Source organism: Stomoxys calcitrans, chromosome 4 (assembly GCF_963082655.1).
Source record: "Stomoxys calcitrans chromosome 4, idStoCalc2.1, whole genome shotgun sequence".
NCBI classification, from domain to species: Eukaryota; Metazoa; Arthropoda; class Insecta; order Diptera; family Muscidae; genus Stomoxys; species Stomoxys calcitrans.
In genome coordinates this window covers 70,884,118-70,905,842 of record NC_081555.1, presented here as the reverse complement: position 1 = coordinate 70,905,842, position 21,725 = coordinate 70,884,118, and the positions used below count along the sequence as shown (strand labels likewise).

The 21,725-nt window shown below is 40.5% G+C and overlaps 1 protein-coding gene across 1 annotated transcript in view; it reads right to left on the bottom strand.

Annotated features, from left to right (window-relative positions):
* The window catches only part of LOC106093611 (E3 ubiquitin ligase Rnf121), a 31,842-nt gene extending 11,344 nt beyond the window's left edge, over positions 1-20,498 (bottom strand). The window contains exons 1-3 of the mRNA XM_059366899.1: positions 20,305-20,498; positions 20,193-20,227; positions 19,985-20,126 (exon numbers count right to left, since the gene is read on the bottom strand). Of these exons, the coding sequence (XP_059222882.1) occupies positions 19,985-20,126; positions 20,193-20,227; positions 20,305-20,346 (219 nt within the window). The 5' untranslated portion in view covers positions 20,347-20,498. The remainder of the gene's footprint in view (positions 1-19,984; positions 20,127-20,192; positions 20,228-20,304) is intronic.
* Between the last annotated feature and the right edge of the window lie 1,227 nt (positions 20,499-21,725).

Genomic DNA, 21,725 nt, shown 5'->3' with positions numbered 1-21,725 from the left:
GAATAATTATTTTCGTAGTTTGTAATTGACTTCGACCCCAACCAAACACTAAGCATTTAGTTTTATTAACGTCGTAAATAAGGGCGATGTCTACATTTAAGGCCAAAACGCAATAAGCCGCAATTACAAAAGCCGAAAAAACTGAAGTAAACAATGAAATATGATCAACAACTGGGGCGCCATCGAATTCAGAAAGAAAATTGGAAATTACAATAAGTGGACGACTAAATACTGTTTGTGTATGAATTCGTTTCGCTTTTCTCAAGCATATCGGCAAACTTGGCCATGAAAATAATTAATGGTCCACCAGGCGACATAAATAAGATTTAGATTTATTTGTTCGTTTTCACATACAACAAGATAACAATGATCTTATAATTACTGTATGTGAGATATCAATGACATTTAACACAGTTCAACAGAGATTAGTAGTATATAAAGTAACATTTGTAATACATATATAATTAATTAACAAATAATTTTGACAATATAAACATTATTTAATTAAGACATTATCAATATTAAGATTATTTAAAGATTTTTCTGTAAAGCTTTTTTAAATGAATTTGCGTTGCAAATAGATTGTATTGACAAGGGTAGTGAGTTCCATAGGCGGATCGCATTTGTTAGATATTGCCATTGTGATATCAAAAGACGATATCGAGGCATCACCAATAGTATCCTTCTGTTTGTTCTCCCAAACTGCAGCTTTTGGTACAGGTATTCTGGACATTTTTCATAAATGATTTTATGCAATAGTAACAGATTTTTTATATCTAGAAAATCGCCAAATTTCATATTGCATATGCTTTTTTCATAGGGTGAACAGCTCTCGTATCGATTTAGGCCATGAACATATCTTATTATTGCATTGTGAGCTGTCTCCAGTCGTCTAGTGCTCCTAGAGTCACATTTACTAAACAGTTCACTTCCATAGCAGAGCACAGGCAGTAAGTACGTTTTAGCCAAAAGGAGGCGAATGTGTTTTGGCGTAAACGATTGTATTTGGTACAGTGTTCTTAGCATACCAAATATTTTTCCAGAAGTCGCAACTATGTGATCGGTCCATGTCAGTGAGTTATTGAAAGTTATACCAAGATTTTTAGCCTTTTCGACTAGCTGTATGTGTTGCTCACCAATTAATATATGTTCTTCAGTAATAATATTATGGTTGCGATTTGAAATTAAGATGCAGTTTGATTTTTTAGGGTTTATGTTAAGATAGTTGGCATGAGCCCAGTTGGAAATAATGCCCAAATCTTCATTTATTTTTAAAAAACCTTGACGTATTTCAGGTTTAGCAAAACTCAGATAGAGCTGGACAACATCAGCGTATATATGTATAGAGGAGTATCTGAGCCGTGGTGGTAGGTCATTTATGTACATCGAGAAAAGCAGTGGTCCCAAAATCGAACCCTGCGGTACACCCTTATTCAATTGAAGAGATTTGGACATTATATCCTTGATTACAACCGACTGAGTTCTTTGGCAGAGATAGTTTTTAACTAACAACACAGCAGATGCAGAAAAATTAAAATAGTGCTTCAGTTTCAAGCACAACAGCTCATGGTTAACACAGTCAAAAGCTTTTGAGTGATCCAACAGTACTAGGCAAGTAGCCAGTCCATCATCAATATTTGACCTAATATCTTCGGTAACATCGATTAAAGCAGTAACACAGCTGTCTTGGCCTAAAGCCAGACTGTTTGCTGGATAAGAGGCGATGCTCGTTTAAGTATGCGCTTATTTGCTTGTGAATTATCTTTTCAAAAGCTTTTGAGAAGAAAGGCAGAATTGATATGGGACGATATTCATTTCCATTTTTCGATTTTGGCACAGGTATAACTTTTGAATGTTTCCATGTGGTCGGATATATGCCAGTTGTTAGAATTGTGTTGAAGAAGTATGTGATATACGACAGTGTGTATGGTAAGGTGGATTTTATGAATTTTGGGTGTAGGTTATCCAAACCAACTGCATTTGATTTTATACTCATGCAACCCTCATAAACATCAATAGGCCGAATACATGCAAATTCAAAAGTTGTAAAGTCAGGAAATGCTGGTGTGTTTGATATGACATTTATTGGGTTTGTTTCTATATTATTATCTTCAAGATATGTTGTGCTGTTTAGGAAAGATGCGTTCAGTTCATCAGGATTTGCATCAATTTCAACTATAGGAGTGGACCCGACACCAATTTCTCGTATTGTTTTCCACTTTTTTTGGAATCGGTAGCCTGGCGGAATTTGTTGGCGTAATAGCCAGCTTTTGCGCGATTAATTGTTTTATTTACATCAGTTCTGAGTGCTCGGTATTCTTCATGGAGCATTGGGCATTTAAAACGTTTCCATCGTCTGTAAGCCAAATCTCTCTTGTCAATTAATTTTTTAATTGACTCACTAAACCAACAGTTCTGAGCTTTTCGAGGACGTGGTGTGCAAATAGGTACGGTGCAGTCAAGAAGATACAATAGATTTTCACTAAGAAACGTTAACTGATCATCAGTAGAATAAATGTCATATATCTTACTCCAATCAATGTTGTGTATTTCAGAAGCAAGTGTATCATAATTTATTTTATTAAAGTTAAAATAACTTGTCTGTTTTTGTTCTGGTGTGTGCACAGCATCATATGTCAGAAATATGAGATCATGCTTAGAAAAACAGGGCATACTAAGCTGATCGTATAGTAGAACATTATCAGATTTTGAAACAAGAAATATGTCAATCAGGCTGTTCGAAGTTGTTGTATAGTGAGTTGGTATTGTAGTATTTACCCCATACAATCCCATGGAGTTAAACGACTCAATAAGTGTTTTTTCCTTTAAAAGGTTAGAATTGAGATCGCCGGCTATTATAACATCATCGTAGTGCACAGAAATATCAAGGATATTGTCGAAAATACATTCATACGGTATATGACAATTTGGTCTATATGCACAACCCAATAGAATTTTACGGGTATTAATAACAAGCTCGACAAAGATTGATTCAATTTTCTCATTTTGTTCAGATTTAAAAATTACTTTGCAGGGTAAGTTATTCTTTACATATAACGCCACACCACCTCCAAGGGAGCTTCGATCATTTCTATATACATTATATCCTTCAACACTTATTATGCTGTCAGTAATAGAAGAATTAAACCAGGTTTCACTCACACATATTATGTCAACTCCGGACATTTCGAAATTGTGCCGAAATTCATCTATTTTCCTTTTCAGGCTTTGTGCATTAATATGACAGATATTCAGGCCAGTTTTATGTCTACAGAGTACTTTAATCATGTAATATGATCCGTTATTGGAACCCAAAGTACTATTGGTTAAAGACATTTATTAGAAGTGACAACGCTTTCAATTTGAGAATTTGAAATGAAGGAGAATTTTGTAATGAATTCGTTAAAATATGTATTACTATTTTCGCTAATAAAAAAATTAAAAAATATGCAAAAGATTGGTTTGAAAAAAATATAGTTTGGAAAGATATTAAACAGTATCAATAGCATGACGAAAAAACTGGTCAAAATCTACCTCGTTTGCAATATGAATTGGCTCAGTGTTGGGGGCAGTCTTGGCATATATTAAGCCGCGAAAAGAGTAGATCGAGGTGATTTTTTTCTGTCTTTTCAATTTAATACCCGTTTGCAAGATTTTAAAATTCGTCGAAGTAAGATTTTCATTGATGTATACACATTGATTGGAATCAAAACCAATGTGATGTAAACATAATTGACCATTAAATTTTTTTCTGAACTGTGCCAGCATCTTTAAGATATAGTTTTTCACGAATGGCGTTAAAAGTTGAACAATTATAGTAGTATCAGGGCTATTGTTTCCTCTTTTACCTTTCAATCGATATATTGACTTATATGGAGGTGTTGCTACATTCAGTGCCTTACATATACAGTCAAAAATATGATCTAAATTCTCCGACGGGTAACAAGGAATGCCATTAACACGAAGATCGCATGATACCGCCAAGTTTTCTTGTTTTGCTAGATGGGCTCGAAGGTTTTTTATATCTTCTCTCATGCTAACTATTTCTGCACATTCAGTTTCAGCTTTCAGTAGTCGTTCATTTATTTCGTTTGACTTTGCCTCAATTCGTTGTATGTGTGTATCTACATAATTTAACAGCTTCAGTTCCACTTCTTCAAATCTCTTATTCATGGACGCGTTCAATCTCTCTTCAGTTTCTTTAAGAGCTTCTTTGAACATCGTCCACTGCCTCTCAAAGCGCACTTCCATTTCATGTATTATATCTCTTTCATATCGAGCCAGCTTAGGTGTTTTCGCTTTGCTCTCTGGATTTGACGAATCATCTCTCTCCCTCTTTGACGATCCCGTTAACTTAGCCACCAGCTCTTCTTCAAGCTGATTGTTGGCGTATGTAATGTCAGCCATCAGTTTCTCTTGAAACGATTCACTTAGCTGAGACATAATATTTTTGTTGTTGGCGTTCTTTTGAGCACAGAATGTATTTTTCTTTTTTATGTATGTATGTGTGTACCGCACTGCACTGATTTTGTTTATTTCAATTGATTCAAAACCAAAATAAAATGTTTGCTTTTATTTGATAATATACAGGACAGTTTTTCTCAAAACAAACAGATATTGTGTCAGATACAATTTCACGTGGAAATAGACAAACAGTGATGAACTTTTGTTATATTTTATTGTAAATAACCAGAAAATTATTGGAGCAAAATGAAAACAGAACTGTCTCTCACAAGATGGTTGTTCATCCATTGCACAAAGTACCAAAGGATTTATTTGTCAACATATTGATGGAAGTGATTGTGCTTAAATGTCGACGACGCATATACAAAATATTATACAAAAAGAAAAACCTAGTCAACATTTTTTTGTATATTTATTTCATTCAATTATATAGCTTAACATATTAAAAATTTGCCCTAGCGCCCTTAAACCTTTGTGATATCTAAAAGAACGTGAATTGGGGGGAAACTCAAGCATAACATTTTAACAGTATTTAATTTAAGGACAATAAGTAGAAATATTTTATTTTATTTAAAATTTCATTTTATTATTTATGGCGTGAACTCCAGAAAAAATTGTCAGCGATAGTTATCCCCTTCTATTGCTGGCGAAATTTGTGAGGAACTATGACATTTGGAAAAATTATATGGCAGCCACTGCGGCACCCCGTTCGAATTGGGCTATAAAAAGGAGGAGCCCAGGTATCAATGAGCTTAAACTTGTATCGGACAGCACTCATTGATATGTGAGAAGTTTGCCCTGTTCCTTTTGAAAATCTGTTACTCTGTCGCGATAATTTGATTTTTGATATTGCTAAGTCTGCTTTGGAAAATACTAATAATTGAAGGATATTTAATTTATTCCCTCGTGTTTTGTGGAAAATATCAATCAAGGAATATTGTTGCTTATTTTGGACATCAAGTTTATTTATAACAGATTAACTTATTTTTAGAAAAATCAAATTTATTTGCGCTGGTGCAAACGTAACCTAAAAATCCTTAGCCATATGCTAACCTGTTGCTGCTTTTTTATTATCAGCAATGATATTTCAATATAATGTTCCTGGTGTTCTGGTTTCATGCTAGTTACTTGGATGTACCTTTGCAACATATAAGCTTATTTAGCGAAATGAAAGGAAAATATGGTGTAATTTGTAGTGAATAATAAATTAGATAGTTTATTGGATAAAGTTGAAATGTTTGAATCTGAATACTGATATTATCACTTACAAAACAAAGATAACGGATGTTGATGAGAGTTTTAGTCGGAGAATTAAAACACAATCCCATGGCAGCCGGTTGTACGCACCGGATTGACCCGATGGAATCCTCATCGGCAAGGGCTGCCGCCTCGCTAGGTGCTGTGCGAACATAGCCAGCAGTGGGTCAGAAGCGTCGCCGTCGTCGGCTTCGGCGTCCTCGTCGTCGGACTATGTGACCCCCCGACCTCTCCCGTACGGCAATTTATGCAACGACAGCACCCTAGCCCTACTATTGCCAGGCCAGTGTCGGGAAGTGTATCGTTCTTGCAGTTAAACTGCAACGGACTGCGTGGCAAGATTGATGAGATTGTAGATTCTATGAGTCGGAAGAGCATATCGGTCGCAGCGACCCAGGAGACAAAGCTGACTAACACTTGCAGCTTGCACAGTTTTCACGGCTACAATGTGCTACGTAAGGATCGCTCAAGGAATGGAGGTGGGGGATTGGCCTTAGTTATACACCATTCCGTGCAGTATAGACCCATCTCGGCTGCGCTTGACGCTAGTGACCCATACATGGAATGTATGGGGGTAGCAGTCAGGTCTGGAACTGCCGAGATAGAGATATACAACGTGTATATACCGCCGGTTGGTAGCTGGGTCCGATTAATGGCCAGGCCTACAACCCCGATATAAGTGGGTTGCTATCTGGCCATAGTCGTCTGGTTCTGGGGGATTTTAATGCACATCACTCGTCATGGCATTCTCTCCTAGGTAACGACCAGCGTGGCATAGCTTTGGACGAGCAGATAGATAGCTCCACGTTTTGCACGGTGAATGAGGATGCCCCCACTAGGATTACGAGGAGGTGCAGCAGCTCGCCAGACATCTCAATTGCATCCCCTGATCTCCTGAGTGACGTATCCTGGCAAGCCGTCATCTCTTTGGGGTCAGACCACCTCCCCATAATCCTCACCATCGACCGAGCGCCCGACTTCATAACCTCTGAGCGCCGGACGTTCATCAATTACAAGAAGGCCAATTGGACTGGCTTCAGAGAGCATACCAATCGCCGCTTCAATGAACTGCCACCCCCCTCTGATGTGCTTGTGGCCGAGAGGAAATTCCGAGACATCATCAACGCAGCAGCCGCTCGCTTTATACCAGCCGGTCGAATACCGCAAGTGCGACCCAATTTCCCGGCGTAAGCAGTGGTACTCGCAGACGAGCGTGATGGGATTCGTGCTATGGACCCCGCTAACCTCAGAATCAGCGAGCTGAATCTGGAAATAAACAGGGTAGTCAACGAACATAAGCGGAATTTGTGGATGGAACACTTGGAGCAATGTAACTTAGGCACCGGTGCAGGCAAACTGTGGGCCACTGTTAAGTCTCTCTCGAACCCCGGTAGACGGGACGACAGGACCTCAGTCACTTTTGGCGAGATAACCGTGACTGATCCGAAGAGATGCGCCAGGTTGTTCAACCGTCAATTTATTGTGCATCCCGAGAGAGACAGGGCAATGAGGAGAGCCATTCGCCGTATTCGTGGTCTCCGAGCCGATGAACAGCCATCACAATTTACCGTGGGCGAAGTTACGAATGTCATCCGTGGCGCCAAATCTTCCAAGGCGTTGGGCCCCGACGGAATCTCTACATTGATGCTGAAGAATCTGGATTTACTTGGAGTTGAGTACCTTACCACTGTCCTTAACCTGTCATTGAACACTCTTATAGTTCCCGATGTCTGGAAAATGGGCAGAGTGATCCCGCTACTGAAGCCTGGTAAAGACCCAGGCTTCAGTAGCCTGGTAAAGACCCAGGCTTCAGAATCAAGCAGACGAAAGATAGTACACAATAAACTGCTACAACAACAACAACAGAAATGAAGTGCTTCAGAGCCGCTAGGCCCTAGGCCTCTAATATATAATATTGAAAATGTTTCACATTTTTGTTGTTGTAGCAGTTTATTGTGTTCTATCTTTCGTCTGCTTGATTCTGTTGAGTGTCAAGACCCAGGAACTCTGCGACTAAGATGGGGTGCGTCCACAGGGATCCGGGTCTGAGTCGAGTGGGTCTGGCCGGGCAGTTAAACAGGTGACGTGTATCGTGCGGTCCCTGGTTACAATCGGGACATACATCTTGCACGTCGGCATCAATCCTAGCTCTGTGGAAATTGAGGCGGCTGCATCTGCCGGAACGTAATTGAGCCAGAACTACTCTGGTTTGCCGGGGGAGGTCGATTTCTTCGGGTGCAGTGGGTGGCGGTCGTTCTCCAAGGACTACATTCACCCGGTAGCCAATTAACTCGTCTGCTACCGTGTCTGCATGAATGTTGTTCAGACCCGCTTGATATGCCGCTTGATCTAGAGGTTCTCTCTTGTAGCGCTGAACCTCACGCTCTAGATCGTGTAGATCTACCTTAAGGCTTCTGGGCGGTGGGTATCTATCCACAAGATGCCCAAAGGTATTTCTTAGACAGCATGTAGTTATGTCTTCGCACTGGTAGGATCATTGTCTACTGATGGAGGTGGTCCACATTAGAACTGAGGAGACAGCCCGTCGCAGTTCGGAGGGCGGCATTCTGACAGATCTGAATATTATTCCACTGCGTGTCACAAAGTTGACGTGACCACACTGGCGCTGCATAACTTACCACAGACCGGCCAATTGCTTTGTACGTGGTCAACAAGGTTTCTTTGTCTGCACCCCAAGTGCTGCCAGCAAGTGACTTGAGGACCTTGTTTCTACTTTTGACTTTATTGCAGATTGCTGTGGCATGTGAAGAGAATGTGTAAGAGCTGTCAAATGTGACGCCAAGTATTTTGATGGTCGGAATCATTTCTCCATCGACCATCACAGTCAGCTCAGTCACGCGTATTTGTAGTGAACAGTGTGGCTGAAGATTTGGTGACGGATATCTTCAGATTTCTTGCAGCGAAATATGAGGCAAGCTCGTTGAGGTAGACGTTCAACCTATCGCAGATGTCATCAATGGTTGGGGGGCCTGATGCCATGATCGAACAATCTTCCGCATATGATACGATCTTTATGCCGTTTGGAGGGGGTGGAATGGAGGATAGGTAGAGGTTAAACAGTGCCGGAGATATCATCCCACCTTGGGGAACTCCCTGTTTCACTCTACGGTGTTTCGACTTCTTATCCCTAAATTCCACAAATGACTGGCGACCATACAGATAATTCGCGACCCATCGTTTCACGCCTGGCTGGAGGGACGTGTTGGCGATGTCCTCAAATAATTTGGCATGGCTGACCGTGCCGAATGCCTTCGATAGGTCCAGTGCCACGAGGACCGTCCTATCACATGGCCTGGGTTGATTGAAGCCACGGCAAATGTGTGTGGTGATGGCATGCAAAGCTGTTGTTGTGCTGTGCAGTCTCCGAAATCCATGTTGATGCTCGGCGAATGGAAATTCTCCTACGAGGCTCGGGAGGAGTAATGCCTCAAGCGTCTTAGCCACTGGTGAGAGAAGGGAGATCGGTCTGTACGACTCCCCCAAACTCGGGTCTTTACCAGGCTTCAGTAGCGGGATCACTCTGCCCATTTTCCAGACATCGGGAACTATAAGAGTGTTCAATGACAGGTTAAGGACAGTGGTAAGGTACTCAACTCCAGGTAAATCCAGATTCTTCAGCATCAATGTAGAGATTCCGTCGGGGCCCAACGCCTTGGAAGATTTGGCGCCACGGATGACATTCGTAACTTCGCCCACGGTAAATTGTGATGGCTGTTCATCGGCTCGGAGACCACGAATACGGCGAATGGCTCTCCTCCTTGCCCTGTCTCTCTCGGGATGCACAATAAATTGACGGTTGAACAACCTGGCGCATCTCTTCGGATCAGTCACGGTTATCTCGCCAAAAGTGACTGAGGTCCTGTCGTCCCGTCTACCGGGGTTCGAGAGAGACTTAACAGTGGCCCACAGTTTGCCTGCACCGGTGCCTAAGTTACATTGCTCCAAGTGTTCCATCCACAAATTCCGCTTATGTTCGTTGACTACCCTGTTTATTTCCAGATTCAGCTCGCTGATTCTGGGGTTAGCGGGGTCCATAGCACGAATCCCATCACGCTCGTCTGCGAGTACCACTGCTTACGCCGGGAAATTGGGTCGCACTTGCGGTATTCGACCGGCTGGTATAAAGCGAGCGGCTGCTGCGTTGATGATGTCTCGGAATTTCCTCTCGGCCACAAGCACATCAGAGGGGGGTGGCAGTTCATTGAAGCGGCGATTGGTATACTCTCTGAAGCCAGTCCAATTGGCCTTCTTGTAATTGATGAACGTCCGGCGCTCAGAGGTTATGAAGTCGGGCGCTCGGTCGATGGTGAGGATTATGGGGAGGTGGTCTGACCCCAAAGAGATGACGGCTTGCCAGGATACGTCACTCAGGAGATCAGGGGATGCAATTGAGATGTCTGGCGAGCTGCTGCACCTCCTCGTAATCCTAGTGGGGGCATCCTCATTCACCGTGCAAAACGTGGAGCTATCTATCTGCTCTGCCAAAGCTATGCCACGCTGGTCGTTACCTAGGGGAGAATGCAATGACGTGTGATGCGCAATAAAATCCCCCAGACCAGACGATTATGGCCAGATAGCAACCCACTTATGTCGGGGTTGTAAGCCTGGCCATTAATCGGGACACAGCTACCAACCGGCGGTATATACACGTTGTATATCTCTATCTCGGCAGTACCAGACCTGACTGCTACCCCCATACATCCCATGTAGGGGTCACTAGCGTCAAGCGCAGGCGAGATAGGTCTATACTGCATGGAATGGTGTATAACGAAGGCCAATCCCCCACCTCCATTCCTTGAGCGATCCTTACGTAGCACATTGTAACCGTGACAACTGTGCAAGCTGCAGGTGTTGGTCAGCTTTGTCTCCTGGATCGCTGCGACCAATATGCTCCTCCGATTCATAAAGTCCACGATCTCATCGATCTTGCCATGCAGTCCTTTGCAGTTTAACTGCAAGAACGATACACTTCCCGGCACTGGCCTGGCAATAGTAGGGCTAGGGTGCTGTCGTTGCATAAATTGCCGTACGGGAGAGGTCGGGGGGTCACATAGTCCGACGACGAGGACGCCGAAGGCGACGCTTGTGACCCACTGCTGGCTATGTTCGCACAGCACCTTGCGACATAGCCAGTATGACTATACTCCCGTAGTGAAGTTAGGCCAGAGCAAGATCGGAAATGTACCCACTCCATGCACCGGTTAAACCTCACCGACACCGACCGATGATTAAGGCGGTTCTGGCAAACAGAACAGAACCAGGTTCCGGGGTTCTTTTCAATCCCGGCACGAACCAGAAGCGTGCGGAGAAGGCACTCCGGGATGTGCCTCTCCCATGACTAAAAAAGATGAACACGTACACTGAGGCGGCAGCCTTTGCCGATGAGGATTCCATCGGGTCAATCCGGTGCGTCCAACCGGCTGCCATGGGATTGTTTCACATTTTTGGCATTGAGGCCTGTGACACCGAATTAAATCTTTTCTATTTTATGAACCACAGGAAGAGTGTGCTAGTTAAATTTAACTCTGTACCGATGCGAAACTCAATAATGCAAAATTATTTTAAGAGAAGAAATATTAAAGTAGCAGATGTCAGGGATAACAATGATCAAAATTTACTATATATCAATGAATACTTAACTGAGAAGGGTGTCGTTTTTAAGAAAAGACAATCATATAGCAAAAATTGACTGCTGAACTCTGACTTGCCTAGATTTAAAATTCATTTCAATGATAATATGAATATGATGATTGTTTGCCAAATTTGGTTATATTCTACAAAAGAAGATTGCTCATAGAACTTTGACTGCCAAGAAAAGTCATCGTTCGTTGGATGGTATACAACCTACGGTGGATGTTGATCAAAATAATGCTACTGTTGCTTACTCTGTCTATGCCGTTTTGGTTTATGCTGATGAGGAATTGATTGCTGTGGTAGACAGTGTCTCTTATGAATAAATTATATTAATGAATGATATAAGAGTCATATGATTTGCATTTCGGTATTTTCTTGTGGCCAACGAATTAGCCCTCTTTAAAAGAGGAGTCTGGATCACATTTAAGTTTAATATCTCTGTATCTATGTACTGGGCTTTCTGAAATTTTTAGAATAACAACACATCTAGTATGGAATAGAATTTTTAAATTCTTGTAACCAATGACAGTGGCAAAGAATATAATGGGCTATTTATGTATTTCATTTTGTGTTGGTTTATTTGCCACATTGTTTCTTATTTTTTATTTATAACCTTCTTGTTTAAACCGTTGAGTAGAGCGGATGTTTTGTTATTTCACTCCGCAAGAATTTTCCTGTAACTCGTAATAGGTCATTATTTTTGGGCGAAAAATTTAAGTCACTCTAGGGTAGCTACGATAGTGGTATTCATTAGGCGGTAGATTATCTACGTCTGTTACCAGTGGAGCAGCAGATCTAGAGCCCGGTATTAGGCTTAGAATAGATTCCAAAGACCCAACAGCTGCGGTGGTGCTATCAGGACGTAGCATGTTGTCTGCTACTGACAATTAATCTGTTATAAGAAAGGTTAGAAGGGAAGCGAATGTACTGCAGTTTGAGGGCAATAAAAGCACAAAGCAGTTATGGTCGTTGTTAAAATCCAATGGACTTGGCAGTTGCAAGTCGTATGATTGTGATTTGAATGTGGAGGATTTGAATACGACCTTTAATAAAAACCAATTGGACTCCCAAAGTAGTTCTCTCGGGGAGTATGACTAAAGTGGTTTTGCTTTTCAACGGGTGGAGTTGTGGGAGTTGGATAAGGCTTTTTCTGCCATTAAGTCCAATGCAGCAGGTGTAGATGGTTTCTCATTAAAATTTCTTAAGAAAGTCTATCCTCTTGTGTCTTGTCATCTATTACATCTTGTAAATTCTATTTTGTTAACTTCTTCTTTTCCGTCCGATTGGAAATTAGCCAAAATAGTGCCCGTTGGGAAAAAACAGTCTTGTCACGCTCTGAAGGAGTTCCGTCCGATTTCTATTTTACCTATTTGTTCTAAGATTGTCGAGCATGTTATTAAATGTCAAATGTCTGGCTATTTGGAAAGCAATCGTTTTATTTGTGATGCCCAGTGTGGATTTAGGCGAGGTAGAAGTACAGCCTCATTGTTATTGGGTTTGACAGATTCTATCCGGTCAAACATGGGTGGATCACGATTATGCGTGCTATTGTCTTTAGATTTGGAAAAGGCATTTGACAGAGTGGATTATGGCCTTCTTCTTAGTAAATTAAAGTCCGTTTATAAGTTTTCGACCAGTGCATGTACATTGTTATGCTCGTATCTTACAGGTAGGAGCCAGTTTGTTTGTGTTGATGGTAAATGTAGTAGTGTTCTTTCTGTAAGAAGCGGTGTTCCTCAGGGTTCAGTATTAGGTCCACTTCTTTTTGTGTTATTTGTCAATGATGTTTTTCTCGTCTGGATTGTTGGTGCACTCCATTTGCATATGCTGATGACATCCAATTGCTTTTTAAGGGTGATAACCGATTTTTGAATGTTTTTCAGACGAAAATTAATTTTGCGATGGAGTCGTTACGTGAGTGGATGGCGGAGAATAGGTTCAGTGTTAACGCTTCTAAAACTAAAGCCCTTTTTTATCTTCGGGCTGTCACAATCATGTTAGTGTTAGATATAATAATGTAGATATTGAATTTGTGCAAAGCATTGATTGTCTTGATGTTCAGCTGGATGACAGGCTTCGGTTTGATCGGCACGTTAGTTCCGTGGTGTCTAAGGTTAACTTTTCTTTAAGAAGCCTGTATACCACGAGTTTATATTTACCGCTCTTTGTGAGGGAGCGTTTGGCGCATGCATTAGTTTTGCCGGCCATTTTATATTGTCTGGAGGTGTACTCCAGTGCGTCGCAAGGGAGCATGCATCGTATTCAGGTCGCTTTTAACAATATGATTCGTTTTGTTTACGGTGTAGGTCGTCGTGTTCATATAACTCCCTATGTGTGTCGTTTTCTAGGTTGTGATTTCCCGTCGTATGTTAATTATCGTTTGCTTTTGTTTCTCTTTAAGTTATTGAAATGTCGATCTCAAATTTTTCTTGTTAATGAATTTAATTTTTGTCATTCTACCAGAACTAATCAGTTGGTTCTTCCGAGGGTAGATAATTTTTTGAGTAGTACTTTTTTGTAAGGGTTGCACGTTTGTACAACAACAACTTGCCTACGGATTTAAAGAATTTCAGTTTGTCAACAAGATCTTTATCAAATCGTCTTCGTCTACACTTTCAGCGCTTTTAATTTTTGTGTCAAATTGTCAAAAACTTTAACGGAATGTTTTTATCGTGCGTATTATTGGTAATTTATTTATTTTTTGATTTTAGTATTACTTATTTTTTTCCATTTTGTTTAATTCTTTTTTTTTGTTAAGTGATATTTTTTAATTATTTTTTTTTCAAGCTCTTTTATTTATAATTCTTGATAATTTGTTTTCAAAGCCAAAAGTATTATTGTGATTTTTTTTTGTATATTTTGGTTTAAGTATTACTTTTTTATTATGCTTTAATCATTTTTTTAATTTATTACGTTGATCTTTTTTGAGTAGGATTTTTTTTAATCAGTTGCTGCTTATAATTTTTAGTAATTTGTTTTTTATTTGTTATTTAGTTTTATCTAGATTCAGAAAGTGTTAAATAGGTTAAATTTTTTTTCCATTTTCTAAGTTTTTGAGTTTTTTATTTTTAATTAAGTAGTTTTTTAACTTATGTTAGAAAAAGTACGTCTTATGCATAGTGTGATTATTTATAGGCCTGATGGCTTCGCATTGCAAGAAATGAACTAAATAAAAAAAAATAAAAAAAAACCGACGTCAATCATGAAGGAGTTGGAGTTTTTAAGCATCCACTTTACCGTAAGAAAGTTTGTTAATAACTTACTTACTAAGAGATGCATTACGGCAGGCTTGGGATATGTGGATCTAAAAATGGATCAGCAGAGGAACAATTCAAGGAAGTGTACTGTCTCCTCTATTTTGGAATATAGCCATTAACAATATATTATTGTCTCTGGAAGAATAAGGTGTAAAAGTGGTCCCGTATGCTGATGAAGTGGCAATTGCGGTTAGTGTAAAGTTTCGCAGCATTCTAAGAGAAGCTCTACGTGCAACAGCGAAGTGGGCTACCGAAAGTGGTCTATGTAGGTATAAATCCGTGCAAGGCAGAAGTAGTTCTTTTCGGTAGAAGATGTAAGTTGCTTACAGTGGCACGTTTCTGTTTGGAAGGAGAGAATGTTCCATTCACTGAAAGCGCAAAATAACTGTGTGTTTTGCTGGACAGGATTGAACTTCAAATCCAACATTTTTACATTGAAGTAAAGGTTCTCTCTTGTAACATTGAACCTCACGCTCTAAATCATGTAGTTCTACCTTAAGGCTTCTGGACAGTGGATACATCCACAAGATGATGATTTGGATGGTCTTTGCGATAACAGCCCAAAAGATATTGCTTAGACAGCATGTAGTTATGTCTTCGCACTAGTAGGATCTCTGTCTCCTGATGGAGGTGGTCCACATAACAACTGAGTAGACAGCCCGTCGCAGTTCGAAGAGCGGAATTCTGACAGATTCGAATATTATTCCACTGCGTGAGACTACACTGGCGCTGCATAACTTACCACAGACCGGCCGATTGCTTTGTACGTGGTCAACAGGGTTTCTTTGTCAGCACACCAAGTGCTGCCGGCAAGTGACTTGACCTTGTTTCTACTTTTGACTTTATCGCAAATTGCTGTGGCTTGTGGGGAAAATGTGTAAGAGCTGTCAAATGTGACGCCAAGTATTTCCTTCGACCACCATTTTCCGCTCAGCTTTCACGTCACTTGCATTTGTAGTGAATGGGGGATACATAGAGGTTAAACATTGCCGGGGATATCACTCTGCCTTGGGGAACTCCCTGTTTCACTCTGCGGTCCTTCTTCTTCTTACCCTTAAATTTCGCAAATAATTGACGACCATAAAGATAATTCGCAACCCAGCGTTTCAGGCCTGGCTGGAGGGACGTGCTGGCGATGTCCTCAAATAGTTTGGCATGGCTGACCGTGTCGAATGCCTTCGATAGGTCCAGTGCGACGAGGACCGTCCCATCACATGGCCTGGGCTGATTAAAGCCACGGCAAATGTGGCTTCAGTAAATTGGTATTCAAAATAGGGGAAAAGGGAGTAGGGAAAAAAACTCCCAGGGATTTGTTATTCAGAATAGGGCTGTTAGTGAAAGGCCGAATGGCACCGGCTCTTGCTAAAATACTGAGGCCCTATGATGCTCAATATGACAAGGCGAGTTATAGGCGCCTTTAAATAACCAATGGTCATTATATTCCCGCGGCGATCGGAGGTTATAGACCGGAACGAGCTTGCTCGTTTATAAGAGATTGACGAGGATCGCCACCTCCACATGCAAATGTGGCTACAACAACAACAATAAATTGACGGTTGAACAACCTGGCGCACCTTACGTCGCCAAAAGTGACTGAAGTCCTGTCATCCCGTTTACCGGGGTTCGAAAGTGACTAAACAATAGACCACAGCTTGCCTAAACCGGTGCCTTAGTGACATTGCTCCAAGTGTTCCAGCCACAAATTCCGCTTATCTTCTTTGACTACCCAGTTTATTTCCAGATTCAGCTCGCTGATTCTGGGTTTAGTGCGGTCCGTACAACGAACCCATCACGCTCGTCTGCGAGTACCACTGGCTACACCGAGAAATTAGGACGCACTTGGGGTATTCTACCGGCTGGTATAAAGCGAGCGGCTCCTTCGTTAAAGATGTCTTGGAATTTCCTCTCGGTAACTAGCACATTCAGTGCACTTAAGCGACGATTGGTGTAATCTTTGAAGCCAGCCCAATCGGGCTTCTTCTGATTGATAAACGTCCGGCGCTCAGAGGTTATGAAGTTGGGTGGACGTTCGATGGTGAGAATCATGTGAAAGTGGTCTGATCCCAAAGAAATGAAGGCTTGCCAGGATACGTCACTTAGGAGATCAGGGAATGCAACGAAAATGTCTGCCGAGCAGCTACACCTCCTCGTAATCCTAGTGGGGTCATCCTCATCATCTGCCAAAGCTATGCCCCGCTGATCGTTACCCAAAGGAGAATGCCATGAAATGTGATGTACATTAAAGTCTCCTAGAACCAGACGATTATAGCCAGATAGTAGCCCTTTAAGTTCGGGCTTGTAAGCCTGGCCGCTAATTGGGACACAGCCACCAACCAGCGGTATATACACGTTGTATAGCTCTATCTCGGGAATACCGGACCTGACTGCTATCCCCATATACTCCATATAGCGGTCACTAGCAGAATGTGGTGATCAACAAGATCAAATGCCTTTGAAAAATCAAAAAGTTTTGCACCAACTACTCCAACATTTTCATCAAGCCCTTCACAGACTACTTTTTTAAAATCAAATTGCCCATGGTACAATACATTTGGTCTGTCTCTTCAAGATATGTTGATAGTTGTTTATGCATCACTTTTTCAAATATTTTATCCATTAGAGGCAACAAAGCTACCGGCGGAAAATCACACGTTTGAATGCAGTGTGTAGCTCTTCCGGGTACATAAATTTATTTATCATTGTATTAATCCTTCATGAGTAGGACTTTTGCCAGTATCAAAAACAACGATTAGGTTATATCTGATCTAGTAACATTGTCAAAACGAAATGTTGACACACATTGTGCTACACTGTTCTATCACTTTCATTGCAAATTATTTGAGTTTTTCAGGCATTTTTTGCCTAGGACGAAGATCATCACTACAACTTCCGAAAGATGCTCAGAAAACATGTGTGTACATACCTTAAAAGCATTTGTAGGTGTATGAAAAATAAAGTCAATCACAACAGAAAATGCATTGGAAAGGGACTGTGTTCTATCTTTTGTCTGCTTGATTCCGTTGAGTGTCAAGACCCAGGAACTCTGGTACTAAGATGGTGTGCGTCCACAGACAAAGCGTGAAACGTGTTTGCAAATGAGCATTTTGGTAATACCATTGTATCCAAATTTGTAAGACTTTAAAGTTTCCGCACCTGGAGGAGCATCAAGGGAAAAACGCGTCGTACCATATGTGGTATGTACCGCACGTCATGTTTATCTTGTTGTATGTGAAAACAAATAAATAAACTCATATCTATGTGGTATCCTTTGGCCTTTTCTCCATTCTCTATTGCAAAAAATCTTCGATCATTAAGCACTTCTTGAAAGAGAAGTAAAAAATTTTTTTTCATACTAAGAAAATAGCTGTCTGTTACTACCCCGGCACGGGATAACTATGAACTCCACACAGGTTAGAACTTTGAGCTCCCATTTGTGTTCATCGTTATCATTAGAAACTCAGCTAAGAGACACCGGGTGCGTCAACATGTTGCGGATTGTAGAATGCTCCATAGCAGTATCAGCGTATCAAGTGGAAAGTCTCAGTGAGAAGCTCTTGCATGCCTATGATTCTCGATATGACAAGGCGTGTTATTGGCGGCTTTAATTAACCAATTGCCATCATGTTCCCGCGGCAACCGGTCTTTAGACAACAACCTATTGCTCACCTATTGTATGTAAACGCAAATGCAAATTTTGTCCCTAAACATTACACTTAGGAACAGGGACAAACTTCCCACATATCATGGAGTGCAGTCCGATTCAATTTTAAACTCAATGATAAGGGGCCTCCATTTTATAGCCGAGTCCGAACAACGTGCCGCAGTGCGACACCTCTTTGGAGAGAAGTTTTACGTGGCATAGTCCCTCACAAATGTTGCCAGCATTAGGAAATTTTTTTCTTATGGTGACGCCAGGATTCGAACCCAGGCGTTCAGCGTCATAAGCGTACATTATAACCTCTGCGCTATGGTATGTACTTAAATTAAACTAAACTCTTCGTATAGTTATAATTCTACACCTATACTTATAGTACTACTACCGGGTAAATGTAGCCATTACAGAATGACCGCAACCGATTGCTCCTGAAAAAATTGGCCTCCTCCTGCATACCAGAGTAGTTCTTGCTCAATTGGGTTCCGGCAGATGCAGCCGCCTTAACATGGGTGTTCAGATGTGACCTGGGACCACACGTCATTTGTTTTACTTTCCCGTCAAATGTAGTCGACTTAGACCCAAATCCCTCTGAACCTTAGTCGACAAAGTTCCTGGATCTGGACATTCAGCAGAACCAAGTGGAAGAAAGATTGAACACAACACATTGCTACAACACGCCATTACAAGAAACTCAGTTAAGAGTTACCGGGCAAGTTCACAGGTTGCGGTTAGTAGAATGCTCCATATACGCAGCAACTGCAGCTAAAGTCGCGGACAATCAGCGGTATTGAGGGAAGAGTCCCAGTGAGAAGCCGGCCGCCATAATTTAGATACGTCTTTGGAACTCCCTGCCCCCATAAATCCAATTAATAACACTATATGTACCTTTATTACTATAAAAAAAAAAACAATTTTATTTTATCTGGATTGCTATACTATTGTATCCTATAACTCAAATAACCATGGAAGTCACAAACTGAAATTACATCATGTTAATCTTGTTGTATGTGAATCTTTTAGTAAATACAAAGCAAGTGCCAACCAATTTAAGTTTAAAAGCCGAACATCTTGCAGCAAAAAGTCATCAATATTAGGAGCGGGTAATGGACATGCTAAACCCAGCGCCGCGGTGGCCTCCTCATCATTATATTACTACATTAAGTAAAATGTTGTGAATTTGGAACGCCTGGGTTCGAAACTCCTCCTACTTCTTTCTTTACTTCACTTCTTTCTAAAGACGTGTCGCACTGCGGCAAGCCGTTCGGACTCGGCTACAAAAAGGAGGTCCCTTATCTTTGGGCTTAAAACTGAATAGGACAGCGCCCCTATTCCTCAATAGTGTTCATGGGCATAATTTCCAAATAGCGAGATCGTAATGAGATGACGAATTTCATCATTACATAGGTGGAAATTCAAATAAAGCTAATCTTATTATGCTATTTAAGTTTTAAAAATTAGATTCCATGTTTTATTACTTGAAATATCGCATATCTATCAATGATAAATTGTATTGGATACCATCTTGTTACAAAATGTATATCTTCTACTTTAATTACCTCCCAACTAAGAATTTTTGCTAGTTAGACCGGAATTTTTTGCTAATTAGAAAAAGAAAATAACTACTCTTATCTTATCGTACACAACACTGAAAACTGGAAGCTATAGTGTTTCGCAATTTGTTCGTTTGCATACTCACAGAATAGGATCTATAGTGTTTCGTTTTCCATTGTACCAAAGCGATTTGAGCCACAATTAATGTAATGAATAATACGAGTACCATTTCTGAATGCATTGCTTCGTGGCCCTTGTGTTTCTCATGCATCATCTGGTGGTCATATCTGAAATAGAAACAAAATATGACACGTTATTAAATAATTGCTACCAAGAAAGGTGCTATCAAATACCTTAATTTTTCTTCGGGCGTCATCTCAGCAACAGACTAGATGCAAGAAAAAACATTACCAGGATGATGGATGTGAGGTTTAGTTTGGAATTAATTAATTAAGTTTGTCGTACCTTATTGAAGTCGACAGGTGCATGAAGGCTCCTATGATCCATGTTTACTATTTAATCCTATACCGTAATTATGTATGTGAACTTTCGATTTTTAGTTGACGTTCACGCATTGATAAATAAAATATAAAAGGAAAAAAGGATAATTTAAGTCTTCTGCAAACATTAATGTGCTATTGTGAATAGACTATATCAAGCAGATTACTAAGCCGATGATTTTATTCGACGGCAAATAAAGACTCTTATCTCAATTTAAGAGTCAGCCACAAGTCGCTTTAGAGTCTAAACGCAATCAAAGAGTCAAGAGTCGGCGGCATGATGTTTTACAAGCAATTCATATTCTTTGTTTGCCAAAAACAACTGTGTAAATAATATGACGCTGATTCTTTGATTGCGTTTAGAAAATTTTCAGAAAAAGAAATTTCGGTTGCAGCCATTGTTGAGCCATTTCTTGAGCATTTACTCAAGCGAGTCGAGTCACTCACTCCAAATCGGGTTTTCCTTTATGAAATAAGCAACACATTGGACACAAGGGCGAACGAAAATCCCTCATTTCCAGCGATACAAAGTTAAGGTTCTATCACACTACAGGTTCTTGTCTTATGACATGTCACTTTTTATGTATCATTGGTATTTCATAATGTGCGTCAAAAATTGCCAATGTGCATACGATTCATCATTTTTGCTATCACAATAGTATGTTATTTTTGTATGACATAACCTAACAGTGTGAGCAAAGGCTTATGACTACAAATTGTTAAAGTTGTGAAACAACTTAATTTGGGTATGCTTTCATTCAACTTAAAACAAAAACAGCAGATTTCTTTATGTTTTTGTCAGAAAGGAACAGAGCACCACTCTAATTGAAAAAAAATAACGCACTATGAGTGCAACTTTAACAATAGCAAAATTTGACATGTCATAAGACAAGAACATGTAGTGTTATCGCACCTTTAGTGAACCAAGCAGTTCATTACTAAAGCCTAGTACCGACTTCGACTTTTTCCGAACAACTGTCAAAACGCATTATAAAAAAAAATGGTGACGAAGAAAATGCGAACACATACCGTAGAAGTGGTACTGCGTTCTATTGAGGCGGATTTAAAAAGGTGGTCCCACGCGAACAACTGTTAACAGCCGGAGAGGTTTGACGGTATTAAGATGTCAGATTTTTGTTTACATTCTCTTTATTGTTATCTTCTATCTCGCATATTCTCTGTTCATGTACTCACACATATACACACACAAATTACTTTATGTGTGTTGGCAGCAGCTTAATGACAAGATGGCGGATTGAACCATATGATTTGTGGTTGTTGTACAAATGATTAATTATTTTTCCATGTAGTTGTATGAGCAAATAAAGTAGCGACATGTCGCTGCGCCAATACAAATTTCGCTTCAGTTAATTGCCAATGCAATCA